General features: G+C 40.5%; 1 protein-coding gene across 7 annotated transcripts in view; it reads right to left on the minus strand.

The window, feature by feature from the left end:
* The window catches only part of inpp4b (inositol polyphosphate-4-phosphatase type II B), a 179175-nt gene that overhangs the window by 121169 nt on the left and 34890 nt on the right, over positions 1-23116 (minus strand). For 5 of the 7 annotated variants that reach the window (XM_053622037.1, XM_053622043.1, XM_053622038.1 and 2 more), the window contains one exon: positions 2726-2805. The exons of 1 other annotated variant lie outside the window; for it this stretch is intronic. In XM_053622037.1, the coding sequence (XP_053478012.1) occupies positions 2726-2805 (80 nt within the window). Of the gene's footprint in view, positions 1-2725; positions 2806-17577; positions 17871-23116 lie in introns of those variants that run through there. One more of the 7 variants, XM_053622040.1, reaches the window with a different exon arrangement.

Raw genomic sequence — 23116 nt, forward strand, 5'->3', positions numbered from 1 at the left:
GACCTCAAGCTGCTGCCTGCCTTGCCTGTCCTGTAGCAATGTCTCTAGTTAAGTGTACCCTCAGATCTGTGATGTCATTGGTTGTTTTATTTGTTTTTATTTGAACCGTCACTGAACCCCGTTGAAGTAGGTTCCCTGGTGGACTAGTGGCTAGCAGCCTGGGTAACACAGCCCACAGTGTGGGTTTGATTCCTGGTCAGGGAACCAACCACAGACTCTGGAGGGTTGCACGAGCTAGTGCACTCTCAGTGTTGGTCCCAAGCCAGGAAAATTGGGAGGACTGCATCAGGAAGGGCATCTGGTGCAAAACTTGTGCAAGAATCAATATGCAGACAAGTGATCTTCTATGGCAACCCCGAAAGCGTAATATTAATTGTGCTTCAAAGAGAATTTCATTAATGTCACAACTTCTCATAACAGCTTGCCTGTTGAGTACAAAACAAATACATACTGAGTACATCCCAGTCAGGATTCTGGTGGATCCAGACCCTGGATAGGACACCAGTCCAATTCACACACTGATTCACATCTAGGGACAAGTCAGAATTTCCAATCTTCCAATTCACCCATCAGCATTTATTGTTTTTTTTTTTTGGGAGGAGGTAGGAGGAAACCAGAGAACCCAGGAACCAGGTATCCCAAAGCTATGAGGTTGCAACTATACCCAATAAGATACCATACCACCCACCAGCCACATCGACATTATATTAAAATGAGATGATTTAAACATGTTCATTGTAAAGAGAAGAGCGATTTAAGGAACAAATGTGACCGTGTGCTTCAACTCAAACTGAACCTGGCTTTATGAATTCTACTTCTCACTACCAGTTCTAACAGTCAATAGGTGTCACTGGAAAAAAAAAGCGGTGAGTAAAGTGACACCGCCACCTCTCCACTGTAAGCAATACTGACACTTATGTTACAAGTAGGTACTTATGGATGCTGAGAAGCTTTTCATTGGATCATGCTCGATGAGTGTACAGACGAAGAGTGACGGAGGAGGAAAGCGTTTCATTCTGAGCTGCTCACACAAACTGGCCTGCCACCCCAGCCTCCAGTCCAGTGTCAAACGCAGTCCCTGTCGTGCGCTCTTTCTCACCGTCTCACTCTTGATTAAAGGAAACTTTCAGAACGAGTGTGTGTTCCTTCCTCTCATCCTCCAGTTTAAGAGAAGTGCTAATGTGACACGTTATAGTGGGTATAAGCGAAAGACAGACAGAGAAGGAAAGGGAGGTGAGGGTATACACATACACAGCTGTTCGGTGCTTGCTGCCAATCACAACAGTGACGGTCATGACTGAGAAGCTCCCTTAAGGGGAAACGAGACGGAGAGTGTCCAGGGTGGAGACGGAGAGTGTGAAGAGAGAGATATAGAGAAAGGGGGAATATCTGGGAATGGGTGGAGGAGAAGGAAACACAGAGACAGATTGGGAGTGACGTTATGAGAGCAGCATCTTTTTCTCTCTTTCTCGATGGATAATTGTGTTTCAGGAGACGTTTGGGCACTGAGGCCTCCTCAACTTCGGAGCTCGGTAAAAATTAGTGTCAGTGTTGAAATCTCATGTTAGCCTTATCTGTGAGTGACTGTTTCCTCTTCCTGGAAAGGTGTTATTTTGAGAGATTTCATTTCCATATCTAAGACAGCCTTTGAAAAATGTCCTCTATCTATCAGTGTGTATGTGTGTGATTTGTATAAAACACAGCCACAAGTATATTATCTTTAGTCAGCCAAAAGCACATGGTTATTTTTATATTCCGTTTGTAATTTACTTATATACACAATAGTGTCAGTTATATATATATATATATATATATATATATATATATATATATATATATATATATATATATATATATATATAAACTGACACTGAATTAGAACTCCAGGGGGAAAACAGAATAAATAGACCTAGCTTTTGATTTTTTATAGGTGCACTTTTTGTGAAAGTATTTCTAGTTTCTAAAAAGATCATTTCCAACATCCTGTTAACAGTTACGATAACGACATCGCATCTAAGCTGGTTTCTTCTTTGTCAAGTCTGCCGATTTTTCCTTGACAGGCAATACATGAAGCACTACATTTACAGACGGCAGACGACACAGAAACAATTTAGCGTCCTCATTACAATTGCGATTCACCTCGCATGCAGGATATTAAAAAAACATATGCAGATGGCTACTTTAATTTTAGAGCTTACAATATACAGTATTATATCAGCCTTTATAGTAGTTTGATTGCATTTTCCTGATCATTTCCTCTTAGCATCAGGTTGCTATGAAGTTCTTGGCTTCCTCTCCTCCTCAGACAATCCTTTAATGTTCCCTAATCGATCGAGTCCCTTTTGACACTTGGCTGACAAGAGATCTCTTCGGCTGTCTACCCAGGTGGTTGTGCGTTGTGACAGAGAATAACGCGACACGCAAACAACGAGCGTGTCTCCGGTTCTCTAAAGAAACTCCAATCATCTCTGTTTGCTTTGATCAGAGGCACTTAGTTGACAAGGACTGCCTTTGGGGATCTCGTACTGTACGACGCCAAAGTGCACCGTACGTAAATGATGAAAGAGGAGTGCGATCTCAGCCTGAAACATGCTCGGGGAAAGTTCCATCTGCACATACTGCTTCGCTTGCAAAACTGAATTCATTTGAGACTCCTCAACAACGTCTTAACCTTTGACCGCGGATAAACCGAAAGCACTAGACATTCCAGGCTGCTTGGACTAACCTCAGGCTGAGAGAGAGCTGCTGGTCCTTTGACTTGAGGAGGTCAGAAACAGAGAAGCTTGCACTGCCCAGGAAACTGCTCTGTGGATACACAAAAGGAAAAAAAAATAATGGGCTTAAGTACCACCCCACAGAACATACAAAGTGCATTATGCAAATATAGTCCATTCTACAGATATCCTAAAAAGCATATGACTTATGCAAACTGTGCACTTTGCTTAGCAAATGAAAAACAGCATTTTCACAGCATCAATGAGTCTGCAGCACATTTCAACACTGCTTGCAAAAACCTCATGTTCTCCACAGAGCAGAATGGCGGCGTAGCTGCTGGTGTAAGTACGATTAAACATGTGAACTGCTTTCTGCGTCGTCTTGGCCAGCATTGTTTATAATAGACATACTACAGCACATCTTAATTAATGTTCCATGGGGTGCTAACACTTCAGAAAAGCATGTAATGTTCAGTTGCACTATGTCAGCTGATCATTTGGATGTGCGCAGCTATGACGATGGAAAATGACGAAACCTGCTCATGTTTAAGGACGTTCACAATGACATATACATGACAGCTGGATCGTTTGAAGATGGACATTTTAGAGCGACTTCACAATCCCAAACAAACAAACGAACAAACCATGCCACAGTTAAACTTGACCAAAAATATATTTTAAAAGCAAAAGTCAAATACATAGACTTACTCACTGTTAGAGAGCACCTGCTGTTCAGGTCCTACCAAAATATACAATATTATGACTAAAGGTCAGACCGCATAAACAAAATAGAACACAATCGCAAATTTGCTAATGACATTTGCACTGGTTTTGATTATAAATAACACGATGTGCTCTATTAGCTTCAGCACAAAACATATATATATATATATATATATATATATATATGAATTCAACAAGAATATCATCAGATAGTTTAGAAACTCTGTCAAAACACATTAGTCATAAATGCTAAGTGAAAAAAAAATGACAACCTCCACCCTAAAAACCTAGCTGAGGGTTTCCTGTACTCTTTTACTAGTTATGTTTCCATGCAAACATAATTTGTTTAACCTTGAAAATCTGTGTCATTTGGCCAGTAAAAATGTAGAACAGACATATATGTACGGGGGGGGGGGGGGCGGGGGGATCATTTTAAACGACCGATCGTTAAGATTTATTTAATGCATTTTACATTTACGCAAGGCAGTTAAATTCTGCATCTGGAGATTCAAATCACAATTTGCATTCTGATTTAAAATAGCTTCAGAAATTGCATGAACTCATTAGACTTATTTGACACGAACCGAATATTTTCTGTGCTCTGGGCTAAAATGTTTATATATTAAGTAACACTTTATAATAACGTTCATTAATGCATCACTTAATACAATGTATGTGCAATCCAAATCTCTCCTTGTTCAGTGGATCTCACCTGGATACTGTAGATCTGTACCTAAGAGCTGCTTCACAATCTGCTCATACTTAGTTCAGTCATTGTTAGGCTTTACTCTTTTACGTATATCTGTATATGTAATGATTTATAACCATACTATCCGGTGTCACTCAGAAGAGAATGAGCTCCGCCCATTTCAGCCTGGCTCCCGCCGACGAGCCTCGTTAGATATGAACGGATTTACGTGCGAATCATCAGTTACGAGCGTTTCCACAAGGCATTTGGTGTTCATAAAAATCCGGTCAATTCAGAAAAACGTTCATATCCTACTCGTGCTCCTGAGTGGGTGTAAATTTACGCGTGAGACGACTAACCTCAACTTGTTCGACTTCGAATCATATCATTTGTACGCATTAATGCACTTTTATATCTGTAAGTATAGAGCCGTGTTGAAACTGCTTCGTTTTATTCCATCTACAGCATTTAGCAGATGCCCTTATCCAAAATTTATAGAAGAGATCTGAAGTCTCGATCAAAAACATATCCTCATACGAGTTCCCTAGGTCAGGGAGTAAGAGTGCCATCGAGAGCATTTCGTGAAAACTAGTCGTTTTATATCACCACCATTAATTAAAAAAAAAAAGCAAGCCAACACAAACCCATAAATTAAGACTAATCCTCAAACGAATCATTCAACCAAATGCCATAGCTGACAGAAAATTTCCCACTCAATTATCATCATTATTCATATTATACAGGTAAATGATTAAATATTTTATTGGCATAGAAGCGAGTCAAAATAACTTCCACTTCTGCTTTTCAGCCTTTACCTTGATCGATGGTTTCGTGCTCACAGCTGTCTGAGCACTAGAACTTATATGGAGGTTTGTGGGCGGAACTACACCGCAAATCAGCTGTTCCGTGTATACACTTGGTAATTTACGAACGACTGGCGTTCATAAACGTGCACACGCAAGTGAAGAAAATCAATCATTCGTAAATCCAGTGGAAATTTTTAGCTCTCTTTGGTTTACGCAAACATTCACACACAACTTTACTAAAAGACCGATAAATGAGGACTATTGTTTGTTACTCTCTTTGGTTTCTTTGCCACTATCACCTCTGGCTTGTTCGTTAGGGATCTAAATCTTTCCTACATGGATTTCTGGAGAGAGTCCAAGACTTTTCTATTGATTTTTGTTATTCATCAGAGAATGACACATCGTACTATTTACTCCATTTTTCGTTATGTTTAGTGTCATGTTTAGTTTATAGTGAGAACCGAAACTGTCATTCCCTCATCAACCTCTCATTTTTATCTCACTTAACAATAATAATAATAATAATAATAATACGCAGATCAGCAATAACATTAACAACACTAATATGTGACGTGAATAACTGATTACCTCGTTACAATAGCACCCGAAAAGGGGTGGGATATATTTATTAGGCAGCAAGTGAACAGGCAGTGAACAGAAGTTGACGTGTTGGAAGCAGGAAAAATGGGTGAGTGTAAGGATCTGAGCGACTTTGACAAGTACCGGATTAGGATGGCAGACAGTTTACTGAGAAACTGCAAAGACTTTCTTGTGTCTGAAAACTTTTGTTTACAACGTTACCTCTGACTGTTCAAGCACTAACATAGGAGACTCACGTGTAAATGACATGAAATTACAGACAACTTTACCACATCATCCGTTAGACACCGATTTAAACTGTTCACATGCAGCATCCACCATCCAACTCCGTGTGTAAGCTGTTAGAGAAAATTAATCAACACCTTCTGTCCAAGAATTCAACAGGCTGTTGGAATCTATATACATTGCTTAGGAGTTGCTTCAGTCTATAAATTTGGATATTGCAGTGTAAGCACGGCTTGAAGAGGTGAAAAGATGGGAAGATGAGTAACTTGAATTCCCACATCAGCGGTCACAGCCTGGGAGGTGTCATGTACCAGAGTCCACCTGGGTGATAAAATAAGCAGTAGCAGTTTTGCAATACAAACAAGGATCACTGCTTCGGTCCCCATTCTCTTCCTCTTTCTGCATCAGGACTTCCTTGTGATGCCTGTCACTGTTACAGAAGTTCATGCAAAAGCAGCAGATTAATCACTACAGCTTTGTGCATGGACGACACCTGGCAGATGGTGTATGTGTATGTGTGTTAAGGGGTGTCAGAGCACACAAAGTAGGCCACGGTGTGAACCAAACAAGCCAGGAACATAAATAAATAACACATACTCTTACATATATGTACACACACACACACACACGTAAATGATGATAGAAATAGCACAGGAGGACAGAAAAGCAGAAGGATATAGAAGGAGAGATAGAGTGAAAAGAAGTGAGATGAACAGAGAAAGCGATAGAAAGGAGAGAGCGTGAGAGTTAGAGAGAGTGTGTGTGAGAGAGAGAGAGACTTTAACTTTCAAATAGGCTTCTCTGTATGTCCAATACACAAAGCTCAATTCAACTCCTCCTGAGCAGCTACAGTAACACACACACACACACACACACACATATATATACATACACTAAGGGTTGTATTACAAGTTAACGATTTAAGTCTATGTTTAGTCCACACCGAGAGAGAACCATGCCCACACACACCCTGTGCCATTTCCTCCTAAATGAATTAAAGCTCTGCATTCTGTATTCTCTGAAAAGAAAAAAAAAAAACCCCTCTTTTCTTTTCCTGTTTCTTGCAGCATGTACAACCTGCGAGGCCTTTCTTCTCTCCCTGTGTTCCTCCATTCCTGCTGTGTCTGACTCGTGTGAGGTGTCTGAATTGCAGCTTTGTGTTCTCGGGCTGTTTTTTCCTTAATGCAGCATGAGCACAATGCTGGTCTGCTCACAGGCGTATTGCGAGTCCTGATATAATATCAGTTACGATCAAAAATGATGAAATATTTAAAAAAAAATAGGCATGAATCATGAACTCGGGCCCAGTTTCCATAGCGATACCGTAAGATTTACTCATTCTCATTAAAAAAAAACAAAACAAAAAAAAAAGATTAACTCCATATCACCTGCTGGCTTTTTGTTTTGTCTTCCTCGATTTATTTAAAGAGTATTTGGCCATTAGACGGGGCTAATCCATGCAAAATGGATTGATTTATCGATCGAGGCTAAGAGATTCGAGACGACATGCCTATGTCAGCAAACGCTGAGTTAAATAGCTGTTTAACTCTGCAGACTTGTACAAACTCTGGATTTTTCCTCAGAGTTCTCTGTGCTGCTCTCTGTGCAGCGAAAGAGGATGTTGTACAGAAATGATAGTTAAGCTGAGGAAGCAATGTAACTTAGTGTATATATATACACACACACACACACATACACACACAAACACAAGTCAAACTCATCAAAGGGCTAAAAATCTCCCTTCTCACTGTGTAGTGATTACATCGGAGGTCAGAGGTCATACTGTTGTGGCTTGTCGAGTCCCTCGGTCATCTCAGTACCCGTTCCCAGCCGACACGTGCCGTCACACGCATTTCCACCAAGACACAGAAAACGTTTACGCAACTGAGAACTCGTCTGAATGCGAACTACACAGTTCCTGGAGGAGTTTCCATTTTGCATTGCAGTGGACTGCATGAAGCAGGACACTGTTAAATAGCAGAAGCGATTAATTGTGCGACGGTTACAATACAAGGAAGACTCAATTCTGTTGTTTTTATAGCTTTTCTTTATGAACAGGATGTGCATATGATAATTAGTGTAGCTGGAAAAGAGCATAACGTTGCTGCCTCACAGCATGAGGGTTCCTGGCTCGACCCTCTGTTTGGGTTACTCTCCGTGTGTTACTCTCTTTCACATGTTCTTCTTACGTCCACGTGGGTTTCTTCTCGCTTCTCGTCGAAACAATCAAGTAGGTGGTTTGGCTTCTCTAAACTGCCCCTAAATGTGAATGCGTGCGACACTGAAAGGGTGCCACTGCAGTCAGAACCCATGAAGCATGTGGGAGGTCTTCCTGCTCATTAGACACTCATATACACAAACACACACACACACACACATTACACTTTGTACACACAGTAACCCAAGTGTTGTTTTGCATGCAGAGATCCAAACACTTCTGTACTCTACTCCAGACAAAAGCCAATTACACAACAGCATGTCTTTTTAGGACTAGTCCACATTAACACAGGTTATGTTTAATCAAACATGTTTTTAATGTATTAGCCTCTCTAGCATTTCTTAAAAGCCTCTCGACCACAATGAAATGTCTAAGTGGCATGCTGGGCAAATGAACCGGGTGTTTGCTACATGAACTTACAGTGGTGCTTGAAAGTTTGCAAGAATTTTCTAACTATCTGCATAAATGTGATCTAAAGCATCATCAGATTTTCACCCAAGTCCTAAAAGTAGATAAAGAGAACCCGACTAAACAAATTAGACAAAAAAAAATATTATACTTGGTCATTTATTTATGTGTGCCTTAAGTATGTGAACCCCTAGGATTAGCAGTTAATTTGAAGGTGAAATTAGAGTCTGGTGATTTCAATCAATGGGATGACCATCAGGTGTGAGCAAGCGAGCGCTCGGTTATTTAAATAACAGAGATCTATCAAAGTCTGATCTTCACAACACATGTTTGTGGAAGTGTATCATGGCATGAACAAAGGAGAGTTCTGAGGGCCTCAGAAAGGGGGACTCCACCAATCCACAGTCAGACCGATTGTGTACAAATGGAGGGAAATGCAGATTTATAGAAAATTCTAAAGAGTTCTTGAGAAACTTGAGAACATTGTAACACAAAACGGCTTTGCCGTAAGCTCCAAAATCTTGGAAATTGTAAAGATCATGTGTCAACTAAATGCTAGCTAAATGCTAAACCCTTCACACTACATTACAAAGAGTGTTTTTTGTTTTTTTTTTTCTTTTCAGATTGATCCATTTCAAAGCTGATTCAAAAGGATTCATTTTTGACCCTTGGAACATTATCTTAGTCTGGATGTATGGACAAATACAAATATGAAAGATGTGTTACCAAACACTGGTGTGGTGCAGGCCTTAGTCATCCTCCTCATGAGCTTACAACATTTCATGCCACACTAATTCTGTGAGGTGTGCATCTATCAAAAAACAACCCCATATTTCCTGTTCTATTTGTTTACAGCATGTGTATATATATATATATATATATATATATATATATATATATATATATATATATATATATATATATATATATGTGTGTGTGTGTGTGTGTGTGTGTGTGTATATACATTTTATTTTATTTATTTTTTTTCACACCATAGAGAACCGACTGAATGACACTCACACATTCACATTTTCTATATCACACTACTGAAAATGTGTCATATTATAAGCAGTGTGATGATTGTGTGGCATGTTGCTGCAGAGCATGATACTCATTACACCAGCGTGGTAAACACTGACGTTTATAAAACAAAGTGAAACAAAGCTGCTGCTCTTCTGCCAGAAGACAGACTTCAGGAAAATGAAAGTGGACTGGACAGAAGGTCGCTTGAGCTACGTTTTTGCCACTCTAAACTCTTGCATCTGGTGTCAATTCTAGATAAGAATCAATGCACAAGTCATTCCACTGTACTATCTCGAACATCCTTTGCGAGCCAGAATCTTCGTGACCCACTTTTAATAGCTCGTTCGTTTTCTTGACCTCTCAAGAGATGTATCTGTTGTCAAAGGCCACTATTCACGCTGCATCATGTGTACCACACACACGCTTTACTCGGCGATGGGAAAAACAGGGGGTGTCTAGAGCGAGGCGCATCTCTCGGTCTTAAAAACACAACTTTCTCTCTGTCGCTTTCAGTCTGACTCTCTTACACTGAGAGGAACTCGTGTATCTTTATCAGATGAAAAAGTGGCATCCGGTTCCTGTCTGCTGACCTGAACCTCTCCATCACTTCCTTCCACAGCTTCGCTGTGCTATGTTCTCTCGGTTAGAAGAGTGTATATCCAAACACACAGAGAAAACACCCACTTAGGGCAAGTTCCTGGTATTCTATGGGCTTATCACGATGAGTTTGTGGTTTACAGAAGAGGAACATCATCAAGTACTTCAGGTTATTTCCACACAGCGATACACAGAAGCGGTGAAACAGGCTGAATGTATACCAGCAACACAAATTTCCTCATCAACATGATTTTTTATACACGCCCTGATATCAGGGCTGTAATATACGATAATATTGCTGGATACAGTCACGAAAAATGGATCCTGTGCTCATACAACAAAAGTCACACCCATGCAAAAGATCTCTGGTGTACATACAGAACTGTTCTCAAGTCCTAATGTTTGTGGTAGTTCAAATCAATTGGAAAATTGCAATACTACTATTCACAATACTTGCTGCGTCTGCAATATCACTTCCTATCTGCCTGAGCATCTCTTAAAGTTAAACTGAAATAAATAAATAAATAAATAAATAAATAAATAAAAATCAAACATCACCATCAGAGCTTGTAATAAGAACATATAGTATACTGGAGACGAATCCCTTTTTTCTGTACAAATCATTAAGTATGCTTCAGGGAGCCATGTTTAGACTGAAAATCCTCTTAAGCTCAAAAATCAGCTATTAAAAAAAAACAATACTATCACTAACATATCAAGTATTACAGATATAATCCCGAGAGGCTATAGGGATTTCGTCTGGCTAGTTTAGGATTATGAACATCTTGTTTGTGCTGTCAGCAGTCTATCCATGCCTGTGCCCAATGTAGCCTCAGATTCCCGTTCTTGGCTGAGGCGAGTGGTTCCCGATGTGGTCTTCTGCCCCAAGGTTCACAGTGTTGAGCATTCTGAGATGCTTTTCTGCTCACTATGGTTATGAAGAGTTGTTATGAGTTACCGTAGCCTTCCTGTCAGCTCGAACCAGTCTGGCCACTCTTCAACATGGCGTTTCGACCCATAGAAGTATCGCTCATGGAAGGCTTTTTGCACCATTCTGTTTAGACTCTAGAGACTGCTGCATGTGAAAGGCCTAAATCCTAACAACCCTGTCACGGTGAAAGGCACTGGGCTCCTCAGTCTAATGTTTGATGTGAACATCTGTGATGTGAAGCTCTTGACCTATATCTTGAACATTCACCTAGACAAGCCACATGTGGCTGATTTATTTGCACTCCTGCCCACATTTGACCTAAGCAGCTCACCACACCAGCAACTCACAAGACCGGTAAACAGCTCAAACTCATCCTCACACATAACTGCACCACACAAAATCTTCTCATTACTCCTCTGCACACCTCTGACCATTTTTTAATCCAGTTTTCTATTTGTCTTCCCTCACCCCACTCACTGTCTCCACCTTCTATCTCCTTTCGTCCCAATCTTCACTCCCTTTCCCCTCACACTTTTCCTCCATTGTCATAACCTCACTTCAGACCTCTCCTCGCAGGACTTAAACACCGCAACTAACATGCTATGTTAAACTCTAACATCTTCTCTTGACAGCATCTAACCCCTAACCTCCAGGCCAGCTCGCACATCACCCCCTAGCCCTTGGCTCTCAGAAGTTCTTCGTAATAACCGGACCAAGATAAGGGCAGCTGAATGGAACTGGTGTAAATCTAACTATCCGACTGACCTAACAAATTGCCAAACACTACTCTCCTCTTTTTCCCATAGCATCTCCATTGCTAAAGTCATATACTACCAGGAGAAGATTGGCAGCTCTCCCAATACCCGTTCTCTCTTCAAATCCTTTTCTTCTCTTCTCTGTCCCCCTCATCCCCTTTCCCCTACCTCTCTTTTCCAGCAAGGTTACATCAACCAGGAACCAGTTCTCAACCGCAGACACACATAGACTGGCTCCTCCACCACATAACTCGCAACTGTCCTCCTTCTCTCCTCTCTCAGGGACTGATGGCTCAAAACTCCGTCCTACAACCTGTCCTCTTGACCCTATCCCTTCTTACCTTCTTCAGACCATCTCTCCCACACTACAACCTATACTCATGCATCCTTAATACATAACTCTCTACTGGCACCTTCCCTACCTCATTTAAGCAGGCCCAGGTTATCCCATTTTTCAAAAAGCTGACACTTAACCCTGCTGCAGTTGATAAGTACAGACCTGTTTCCCTCCTCCATTTTCTTTCTAAAATACTTTTTTTTACAAACTGTTTTTAATCAACTCTCAATTTTTCTAACACAGAACAACCTCCTAGACACCAAGCAGTCTGGCTTCAAAAGCAGTCACTCCATGGAGACTACTCTGCTTTCTGTCAAATCTCTCCAGCCTAGGCATCACCGAAATGGCTCTGCACTGGGTGGAATCATATCTCACTGGCAGATCCTTCAAGGTATTGTGGAGGGGAGGAGCTTCTGAAACTCAGCAATTCACAACTGGCATTCCTCAGGGGTCAGTTCTGGGTCCACTGCTCTTTTCTATTTATACTACATCTCTGGGGCCTGTGATTGAGTCTCAAGGCTTCTCATATCATTGCTATGCTGATGACTCCCAGCTCTATTTGTCCTTCCAGCCTGATGATCCATGCCGCTGCACAAATCTCTGCTTGCCTGTCTGACATCTCAAACTGGACAAGGGAACACCACCTTAAGCTCAACTTGGCCTCACCGTACAGCTTGGCTCAACCACATTCAAGCGAACCAGGACAGACCTTGACCTTGACCTTCACAGACCACATTTCAACAACTGCATGATCCTGTCGGTTCATTCTGTACGACATCAAGAAAATCAGACCCTATCTCACCGAACAGGCTACACAGCTACAAGTCCAGGCTCTTGTTATCTCAAAACTGGACTACTGTAATGCACTACTCTTGGGTTTCCCAGCCAGCTCTATCAAACCCTTCCTGGTGATTCAGAATGCAGCAGCATGCCTCGTCTTCAACCAGCCCAAAAGGACCCATGTCAAACCCTTCTTCATCTCCCACCACTGGCTTCCTGTAGCCGCCTGTATCAAATTCAAGGCCTTGATGCTCACGTACAAGACTTTGTCTGGAACAGCACCCCCCTACCTCACTCTCTCCTTGAGGTTTACATTCCCTCATGCAATCTGCTATCGATTAACAACCCATGCTTAGTAGTATCTACTCAGCGTGGCTCAAGGTCCCTTTCCAGAACCTTCACACTAACCATCCCTCAGTGGTGGAATGAACTTCCAACCTCAATCCGGACCGCAGAATCTGTCACTATTTTCAAAAAAACAGCTAAAGGTCTACCTCTTCCGTGAACACCTAACCAACCCCTAACCTGCCAACCCCGACATTATTAAAATAAAATAAATAAATTATACATATATATATATATATATATATATATATATATATATATATATATATATATATATATGTATATGTATATATTACACTGGCTCTTACATCTCTACTCTGCACACTTTGCTTCTCTAAAATTGCTTCACTTTGCTTCTCTAGAATTGCTTCACTTTGCTTCTCTAGAAGTAAAAATCTTGTACAGTAGCACTACTTGTATTGTTCTCCGCTTGATATATCGCTTTGCTTGAATTTCCTCATTTGTAAGTCGCTTTTGATAAAAGCATCTGCTAAATGAATAAATGTAATGTACATGTAAATCTGCATGATTTTATGCATAGCACTGCTACCACATGATTGGCTGATTGGATCCTTGCACAAATGTACATACAGTATGTTCCTAATGAAGTGGCTGGTGACGGTATATTCACTATGTATGCTCACTACATAGGTTAAAAGATAACGAGTATTTCAGGGAAAAATGTTTTAGAACTAGTATTATGGCCTTCACTTTATTATGCCATGATGTAACTGTAACAATAACAGTAGTAGTAGTAGTAGTAGTAGTAGTAGAAGTCCTCACACTTTGGAAGCAAGAAGTGTTGCAGGAAGCAGTGTCCCTCGAGCTGAGGCTATTTTCTTCTAATCTCTATACATTAAAATGATACTTTTTCTTTACCTTACTTTTTTTTACCTTTACAATGTAAAGGTACTATAACATACTATACTATACTATATATATATATATATATATATATATACACATATATATATATACACATATATATATATATATATATATATATATATATATATATATATATATATATATACTGTATAGCATGTATACATTATTTTTAATATGTGCTACAGGAAGTTAACACACAGCCCTGACTATTCATTCCGTCACACTCCAGAGGTTAGGAACACAACAGTCTGAGACACGAGACGGTGAGAATGGATAGGGAGTCTGCTCTGTTCTTCAGCCCTGAATGACGAAACCCAAGAGAAAGGCAGCATGAGACATTCCTTCTTGGAGACAAACGACTGGAAGAAAAAGGGAGAAAGAAGCAGAAAAAAACGAAGGAAGACAAACGATGCCTTCCCCGCGTGCACGGGGATTGATTGTGATTGTCTGGCTACACTCATTCACTTTCTCATTTACTCTCTCTTACCTTTATTCTCTTCTATCCTACACGGGTCAGACAGAGGTTTGATCTATGCCCTCTTCTACGCCACATGACACTTCAACTGTCTACGTCGGTTCTGAGAAGCCACCATGCTCGCTCACTCTCTCTCTCTCACTCACCCACACAAACACACACAAACAGAGGCAATCTCAACTATATAAGACACACGTAAAATCAATGTTAGGCTGAATCCCAATTCACTATATACAGTATCTCACAAAAGTGAGTACACCCCTCACATTTTTGTAAATATTTGATTATATCTTTTCATGTGACAACACTGAAGAAATGACACTTTGCTACAATGTAAAGTAGTGAGTGTACAGCTTGTGTAACAGTGTAAATTTGCTGTCCCCTCAAAATAACTCAACACACAGATATTAATGTCTAAGCCGCTGGCAACAAAAGTGAGTACACCCCTAAGTGAAAATGTCCAAATTGGGCCCAAAGTGTCAATATTTTATGTGGCCACCATTATTTTCCAGCACTGCCTTAACCCTCTTGGGCATGGAGTTCACCAGAGCCTCAGAGGTTGCCACTGGAGTCCTCTTCCACTCCTCCATGACGACATCACTGAGCTGGTGGATGTTAGAGACCTTCTGCTCCTCCACCTTCCATTTGAGGATGCCCCACAGATGCTCAATAGGGTTAAGGTCTGGAGACATGCTCGGCCAGTCCATCACCTTCACCCTCAGCTTCTTTAGCAAGGCAATGGTAGTCTTGGAGGTGTGTTTGGGATCGTTATCATGCTTCTCCGTAGGGAGGGGATCATGCTCTACTTCAGTATGTCACAGTACATGTTGGCATTCATGGCTCCCTCAATGAACTGTAGCTCCCCAGTGCCGGCAGCACTCATGCAGCCCCAGACCGTGACACTCCCAACACCATGCTTGACTGTAGGCAAGACACACTTGTCTTTGTACTCCTCACCTGGTTGCCGCCACACACGCTTGACACCATCTGAACCAAATAAGTTTATCTTGGTCTCCTCAGACCACAGGACATGGTTCCAGTAATCCATGTCCTTAGTCTGCTTGTCTTCAGCAAGCTGTTTGCAGGCTTTCTTGTGCATCATCTTTAGAAGAGGCTTCCTTCTGGGACGACAGCCATGCAGACCAATTTGATGCAGTGTGCGGCATATGGTCTGAGCACTGACAGGCTGACCCCCCACCCCTTCAGCCTCTGCAGCAATGCTGGCAGCACTCATATGTCTATTTCCCAAAGACAACCTCTGGATATGACGCTGAGCACGTGCACTCAACTTCTTTGGTCGACCATGGCGAGGCCTGTTCTGAGTGGATCCTATCCTGTTAAACCGCTGTATGGTCTTGGCCACCATGCTGCAGCTCAGTGTCAGGGTCCTGGCAATCTTCTTATAGCCTAGGCCATCTTTATGTAGAGCAACAATTCTTTTTTTCAGATCCTCAGAGAGTTCTTTGCCATGAGGTGCCATGTTGAACTTCCAGTGACCAGTATGAGGGAGTGTGAGAGCGATGACACCAAATTTAACACACCTGCTCCCCATTCACACCTGAGACCTTGTAACACTAACAAGTCACATGACACCGGGGAGGGAAAATGGCTAATTGGGCCCAATTTGGACATTTTCACTTAGGGGTGTACTCACTTTTGTTGCCAGCGGTTTAGACAGTAATGGCTGTGTGTTGAGTTATTTTGAGGGGACAGCAAATTTACACTGTTACACAAGCAGTACACCCACTGCTTTACATTGTAGCAAAGTGTCATTTCTTCAGTGTTGTCACATGAAAAGATATAATCAAATATTTACAAAAATGTGAGGGGTGTACTCACTTTTGTGAGATACTGTATGTATATGCATGACATAAGGTATAACTAATTATAGTTATACTTAACGATATGCTGAAAAGAACATATAAAAAGCTGAGAAAGTTGTGCTTATTCAGAGATGGCTTAAGCACCTGCTTGATTAAATTTTCTGGGCGTGCCTTTCAGATTATGCAAATAATCTGCATGAATTTCACACCTCTGAGGTTGCCAGATATTTCTTGAGTAGAAACATCCAAGACATTTTTTTTTAACCATGTCTAGAACACAAGCACTCGACTTTAAGCCCGAAAAAAATAATCAGGGGTTATAAAAAAAAAAAGTGAACTGAAGAAGCAGATCACATTCTTTTTTCTTCAGTATCAAATAAAGGCTAGAATATTGCCAATGTATTGCTAATCGTATTTATCACATTAATTACTGAAACCCTCATTATTCAGCAGCTTATAAAGTAGCACTCGATCCAGCACATACTATTATTTAGCATTTAATTTGTGCTATGCACTGATAGCTAATTATGCGCATAATTAATGAAGCCAGGAAACACTAAATAAAAGGTCATGAAATCCTAATGTGTGTGTGTGTGGGATATAATCTATTTAATCAAGCTTTTAATTAGCTATTTTGGTGTCTCAGATTAATAAATTATTGCCAGTCTTTTGGCTAATTTCATGCGCTTTCCAGTTTAAAAAAAAAATAATAAAAAAGTGCCCGTGGTTTGAAGAATAAGCTGACCAAGCACTTATCTGCTAGTTTTATAGCTCACTGTAATATAATTCTTAACTTTATTCATAAAATTACATTTGCTCTGAGATCTTCAGTTACAATGCTGTTAATTTTCAGAAATTACACCAATAAAACTACTAAAATGTTGGTACTGATGAAGCTTTAGTACTCACACGCAAACACCCAGGGGACACATATAACACACTAAACCTCTGTTCCTGCATCCACTACACACACACACACACACACACACTGTGTACATAAACTGTCGAAATGGAGTCCACTTTTAGATACACACTTGAGCACAAACGCCGACAGTCATGAAAGCAGGTGCACAAATATAAACACTTCTGTAAAATACGAAAGTAAGAGCAAAAGTGCAAGTGCTGCTTTCAAATACAGGAAACACACAGATACAAACTTGCAAGCTTTCTCTCTCTCTCATACACACACACATGCAAACACACACAGACGCACACACATACAAACACACGCAAAGACTTACAGGTCTGCAGCAATGTCCAACATAAGCCGAGTTGTCTAGGTGAAGGAGCGGAGAATCAGAGAGTCATGCCGTTAGCTCTCTCTCCGTCCTCTCCACACACACACACACACACACACACACACACACACACATACACACACACACACTCACAGTGTGAACTCAGCTGCGCTGCACATGCTACACATGCATAACCACACACCAGAGATCTCACACACAGAGCGCGGACACATACGCACACGCTCACACAGACTGTACTGAGACTGAGGAAACCACTGCAGACCCGAGAGAGACCGGAGAGAGAGCGAGAGAGACGGAGAAGAGAGAGAGAGAGAGAGAGAGAGAGAGAGACAGAGGAGAGAGACTCAGAGGAGAGAGAGAGACGAAGGAGAGAGAGAGAGAGAGAGACGGAGGAGAGGGAGAGAGAGACGGAGGAGAGAGAGAGACAAAGGAGAGTGAGAGAGAAAGAGAGAGAGAGGAGGGGGAGAGAGAGAGAGACAGAGGAGGGGGAGAGAGATGGAGAAGAGAGAGACAGAGGAGAGGGAGAGTGAGAGAGAGATGGAGGAGAGAGAAAGAAAGGAGATAGATGGGGAAGGGGGGGGGGAAATTACAGGACAGAGAGATGGATAGAAAGAGTGAAAAAACAAGAAAGAAGGATGTGTGTTAGAGCTTTTCCACGGCATAATGGATTTTTCCACTGTGCATAATGTATTTGTTTATATATTATATTTATTAATATATTACATTTATAAGATCTCATTATACATATATGGATAATATTTTTGACTATTTATTAATTTAATGATCTTGTAGCATAAAATGTGTGTGTGTGTGTGTGTGTGTGTGTGAAACCTCTTAAATATGCTTTAACTCATTTTGGTGGTTTGACATGAAATTGTACTGTTTATGATGGACAACTTTACCATTTTCTCCACCGCTTCATTACAACATCGTTAGCTTTAATCAGAGGTTAATAACACATCTGGGTTACGGTAACAGTGAAACATGCTGGAATGAAGTGGTCAGAAGCAGGACAGAGCTGTGTGGTAACTGTGTCTGCGAGTGAATCGGACTAGTCACATGACTGAGTGGTATGTAGTATATTATAGTCCACTGAAAGATTTTCACAGACTGAATATTACTATGAAGAGCAGCATGGAGTCTAGCGTATGCAGTCTGCGGTGTACAAGAACAGAACATTCGCCACATACACACACACACAAATGACACATCAGTCATCGGCCTTAATTATAGGACTCTAACCACACACACACACAAATGCTTATCTTGCTACCCTTGTGAAGACCTCCCATTGTTAATGCATCTAATTTATCTAAATCTAACATTAACCTCAAATCTATCTATCTGTCCAATATCCTTACGCGTGTAGGTATATAAAAATATGCTACATTTTCCAATCTTGCAGAAAAGATAAACAAATAAACACAGGCAGAATTGTACCCCACAAACCTTAGCGTATGTCATTGTCCAAGACGACTATTTTTTTTCCAGATGTGCACCAAGCGAAGTAAGAAAACAGTGACGCGCTACTTAACGATACACATCAAGTCCATTTTTAACCCGACATTCAGGAAGTCTAAGTACATCTAGCATCTAGATACCACTACCAGAAGCAAATATATGATTTTCACACCCTGTGTCCTTTCCCTTTCGGTGAACTGGCTTTTCGAATGGGTGAGTTTCAGCTAGGATTGTCACGATACCATAAACATATCTTACGATATTATACCAGCTGAAGTATCATGACACCAAGTAGTGGCACGATACCACGCAATATTGTGTTCATTCATAAACCAAATCTACATAATGAACCAAATTCACAGAAATACATAGATATAAATGAAAACGGACAAGCCGAATGATCCTCTACATGCTTTTATTAATGAGAATGAAAAACTGTTGGAAAAACTCAAGAACAGTCATGCAACTTGCAAGCGACGAATTCAATGTGTCACATATTTCATCTATTGTCTCCCAAGAGCAATGAAATCATGTAGATGCGAATTGTCCTCAGAGAAATAAGGGGTTTACACATAGGGGTTAGCGTAACATTAGCTTGCTTACTAGCAAACACAGCTAATTTTAGTATTTACACATAGGGGTTAGTGTAACATTAGCTTGCTTACTAGCAAACATGGCTAATTTTAGTATTTACACATGGGGTTAGTGTAACATTAGCATGCTTACTAGCAAACATGGCTAATTTTAGTATTTTCACATAGGGGTTATTGTAACATTAGCTTGCTTACTAGCAAACATGGCTAATTTTAGTATTTTCACATAGGGGTTAGCGTAACATTAGCTTGCTTACTAGCAAACACGGCTAATTTTATTATTTACACATAGGGGTTAGCGTAACATTAGCTTGCTTACTAGCAAACATGGCTAATTTTAGTATTTACACATAGGGGTTAGCGTTACATTAACTTGCTTACTAGCAAACACGGCTAATTTTAGTATTTACACATAGGGGTTAGCGTTACATTAACTTGCTTACTAGCAAACACGGCTAATTTTAGTATTGACACATAGGGGTTAGTGTAACATTAGCATGCTTACTAGCAAACACGGCTAATTTTAGTATTTACAAATAGGGGTTAGCGTAACATTAGCTCGCTTACTAGCACACATGGCTAATTTTAGTATTTACACATAAGGGTTAGCATAACATTAGCTTGCTTACTAGCAAACACGGCTAATTTTAGTATTTACACATGGGGTTAGTGTAACATTAGCATGCTTACTAGCAAACATGGCTAATTTTAGTATTTACACATAGGGGTTATTGTAACATTAGCTTGCTTACTAGCAAACATGGCTAATTTTAGTGTTCACACATAGGGGTTAGCGTAACATTAGCTCGCTTACTAGCACACACGGCTAATTTTAGTATTTACACATACGGGTTAGCATAACATTAGCTTGCTTACTAGCAAACACGGCTAATTTTAGTATTTACACATGGGGTTAGCGTAACATTAGCATGCTTACTAGCAAACACGGCTAATTTTAGTATTTACACATAGGGGTTAGCGTAACATTAGCTTGCTTACTAGCAAACACGGCTAATTTTAGTATTTACACATGGGGTTAGCATTAGTGTTAATAGTGTTAATAACCTAAGTTAATAACCTAAGTTAATAAGTGAGACGTGTCGTTTTAGCTATAATAGTATCAACTGCCTCACATACAACATTACTTACGGTACCACCGTATCGATTATACTACCGTTTAAAAATTACAGTGGCATTTTGAAGCTTTAGTATCGCGATACTACCGTAGTACCGGTATACCGTGTGTGTGTGTGTGTGTGTGTGTGTGTTACCCTAGTATCTGCTCCATTCGACTGTTCCTCATTACATTAAATCCAATGTAAAACATATTTATTCTCCCTGCCATTTGAAAGTCTTTAAACTCTATAGTATCAGTTCTTGGGTATATCACTTTGGCTGGCACTTTTTATCTTTTAATTTTTTTAATACTGCATTTTGAGGAGCTCAGTTTCTGAGACAGGTTTCATTTCACTCACATTATACGAAGATTTATAATACGTCTTTATACCGCTGAGAAATGTGTCAGGTCCTTTAAGAGTAGAAACACTGATTTGTGGAACGTGTGGCATGAATTTAGTGGGGAAAGAAACTCCAATAGACAAGGTCAGAGAAGTGTTTGGTACAGAAGAGAAAATAGATCATGAAAGAGAGCCTCGAGCATGAGGTAAGGGAAGAATATATAAGAAAAGCAAAACAACATATTTGAAATAAAATAAGAGCGGTACTGATTAGGTAATATCGAATTCCCCGTTGGATAAGGGTGAAAGAAGTGAACTTGAGAGAGAAACCCGTTCGGAAACACATCAGGTAAAGGGTGTCAAAATGTAAAACTTGTTGGACATTTAGTTCTCAAAGCTGCACTAGTGTAGCCAGAAACAAAAGCTGAAAGCCCTGAGAGGCCTTCAATACCCTAAAACGCCCAGAAATCCAATACCATGCACTAGAGCAAAAGAAGGTGTGGCTGTAGGTTTTTATTCTGAACAGAGGCACACCTAATTCCACGTGTTTAAATCACTGGAGTGTCGTTTCTGCTCGACTGGAACGGTAAACCTGCAGCCACGCTGACCCAGTGCATAACCAGCACTAATCACTTTCTGAGAAGACACAGGAAGTCCAAGATGTAAATATGAGCAGAAAGCAGCACGCGAGCTGGAAAGCTGCAATATTGTTCGTATTGCAAAAGTGTAACGTTATTATAAATGGTCTGCACTTATATAGCGCTTTTCTCCAAAGCGCTTTACACTGTGTCTCATTCATTCACCCATTCACACACACACACCAATGGTAGCAGAGCTGCCATGCAAGGCTCTAACTTGCCATCGGGAGCAACTTGGGGTTCAGTGTCTTACCCAAGGACACTTCGGTATGTGGAGTCATGTGGGCAGGGAATCGAACCGCCAACCCTACGATTAGTGGACAACCCTCTCTACCACCTGATCCACAGCCGCCTACTGTCTATAGGTCATGTACAGAAACGGCACAAACGCAACGCTCTTAGCTGTGACTAGCCGAGTTACATATGCATTCATTTACACTTCCTGCCTGCAACTTGTTTTGGTGCACTGATTGCTTTCTGAACCCCTTCGTGAACCTCTGGATAGTTTTCAATCCGATCCAAATCGGTCATATCGGTCATTTTTATGGACTGCACGTACACACGTCTGGAAAGAATGTGTTGCATTTCACCGTCTATAAAATGACAGCAAGAAATCATCCCATGTAATATACAGTATATCCTATCTGAATGTGTAAAGATTCCATTATATCCCGTGGGAGAAGATGTTTTGGACGAGTAATTGAAAAGTGAAACCGTTAGTGGCTGAATTTCCTCTTCTTCATGGTGTGGCGACTGGGTAACACACAGTACCGTTTTCCCCATAGCATCACAAACACGAAAAACCAGACTCCAGTTAAAAATAGGAGGAAGTAAACAAAACCAACAGTGTGCTCACATGACCTTTCTAACCTTTTGTTCAAACTCTCTTCCTCAACTGACAGCATTAGTGGTAGTTATCATTTTTGGTCTGCTAAAAATGGTCCAAAAAGTTCTGATCTCCATTTGATCGATTTGAAGGTTTTCGTCAAATATTTATTTAGCTTCAAAGCACGAACATGCAACAGTGGACTGATTCCATCTTGCCATGCTTAACACGGAGCAATAACTGATAGAAAACGATAAATATAAACTTTTAAAAGAACTTTTTAAAAGAAGTGACACTTCTTCCAGAGATTTAAGGGTAAGTTATTGACTTTAGATTACACATATGATGGTCAACAACTTGTACAGCTCTACACCAAGTGCTTATACTAAAAGGTGAAAACAATCAGTTGGGATTAAAAAGAGATTTACGTAGTACGCATGGAATGTTCGCGTGAGATCGCGTGCTAATCCGTCATAATCGCTACAGACATCTTCCATCAATGCTATGTATTCTATGACAGACATGCAGTCTGTCCAGAAATACATT

This window comes from Ictalurus furcatus, chromosome 3 (genome assembly GCF_023375685.1).
Source record: "Ictalurus furcatus strain D&B chromosome 3, Billie_1.0, whole genome shotgun sequence".
Taxonomy (NCBI): Eukaryota; Metazoa; Chordata; class Actinopteri; order Siluriformes; family Ictaluridae; genus Ictalurus; species Ictalurus furcatus.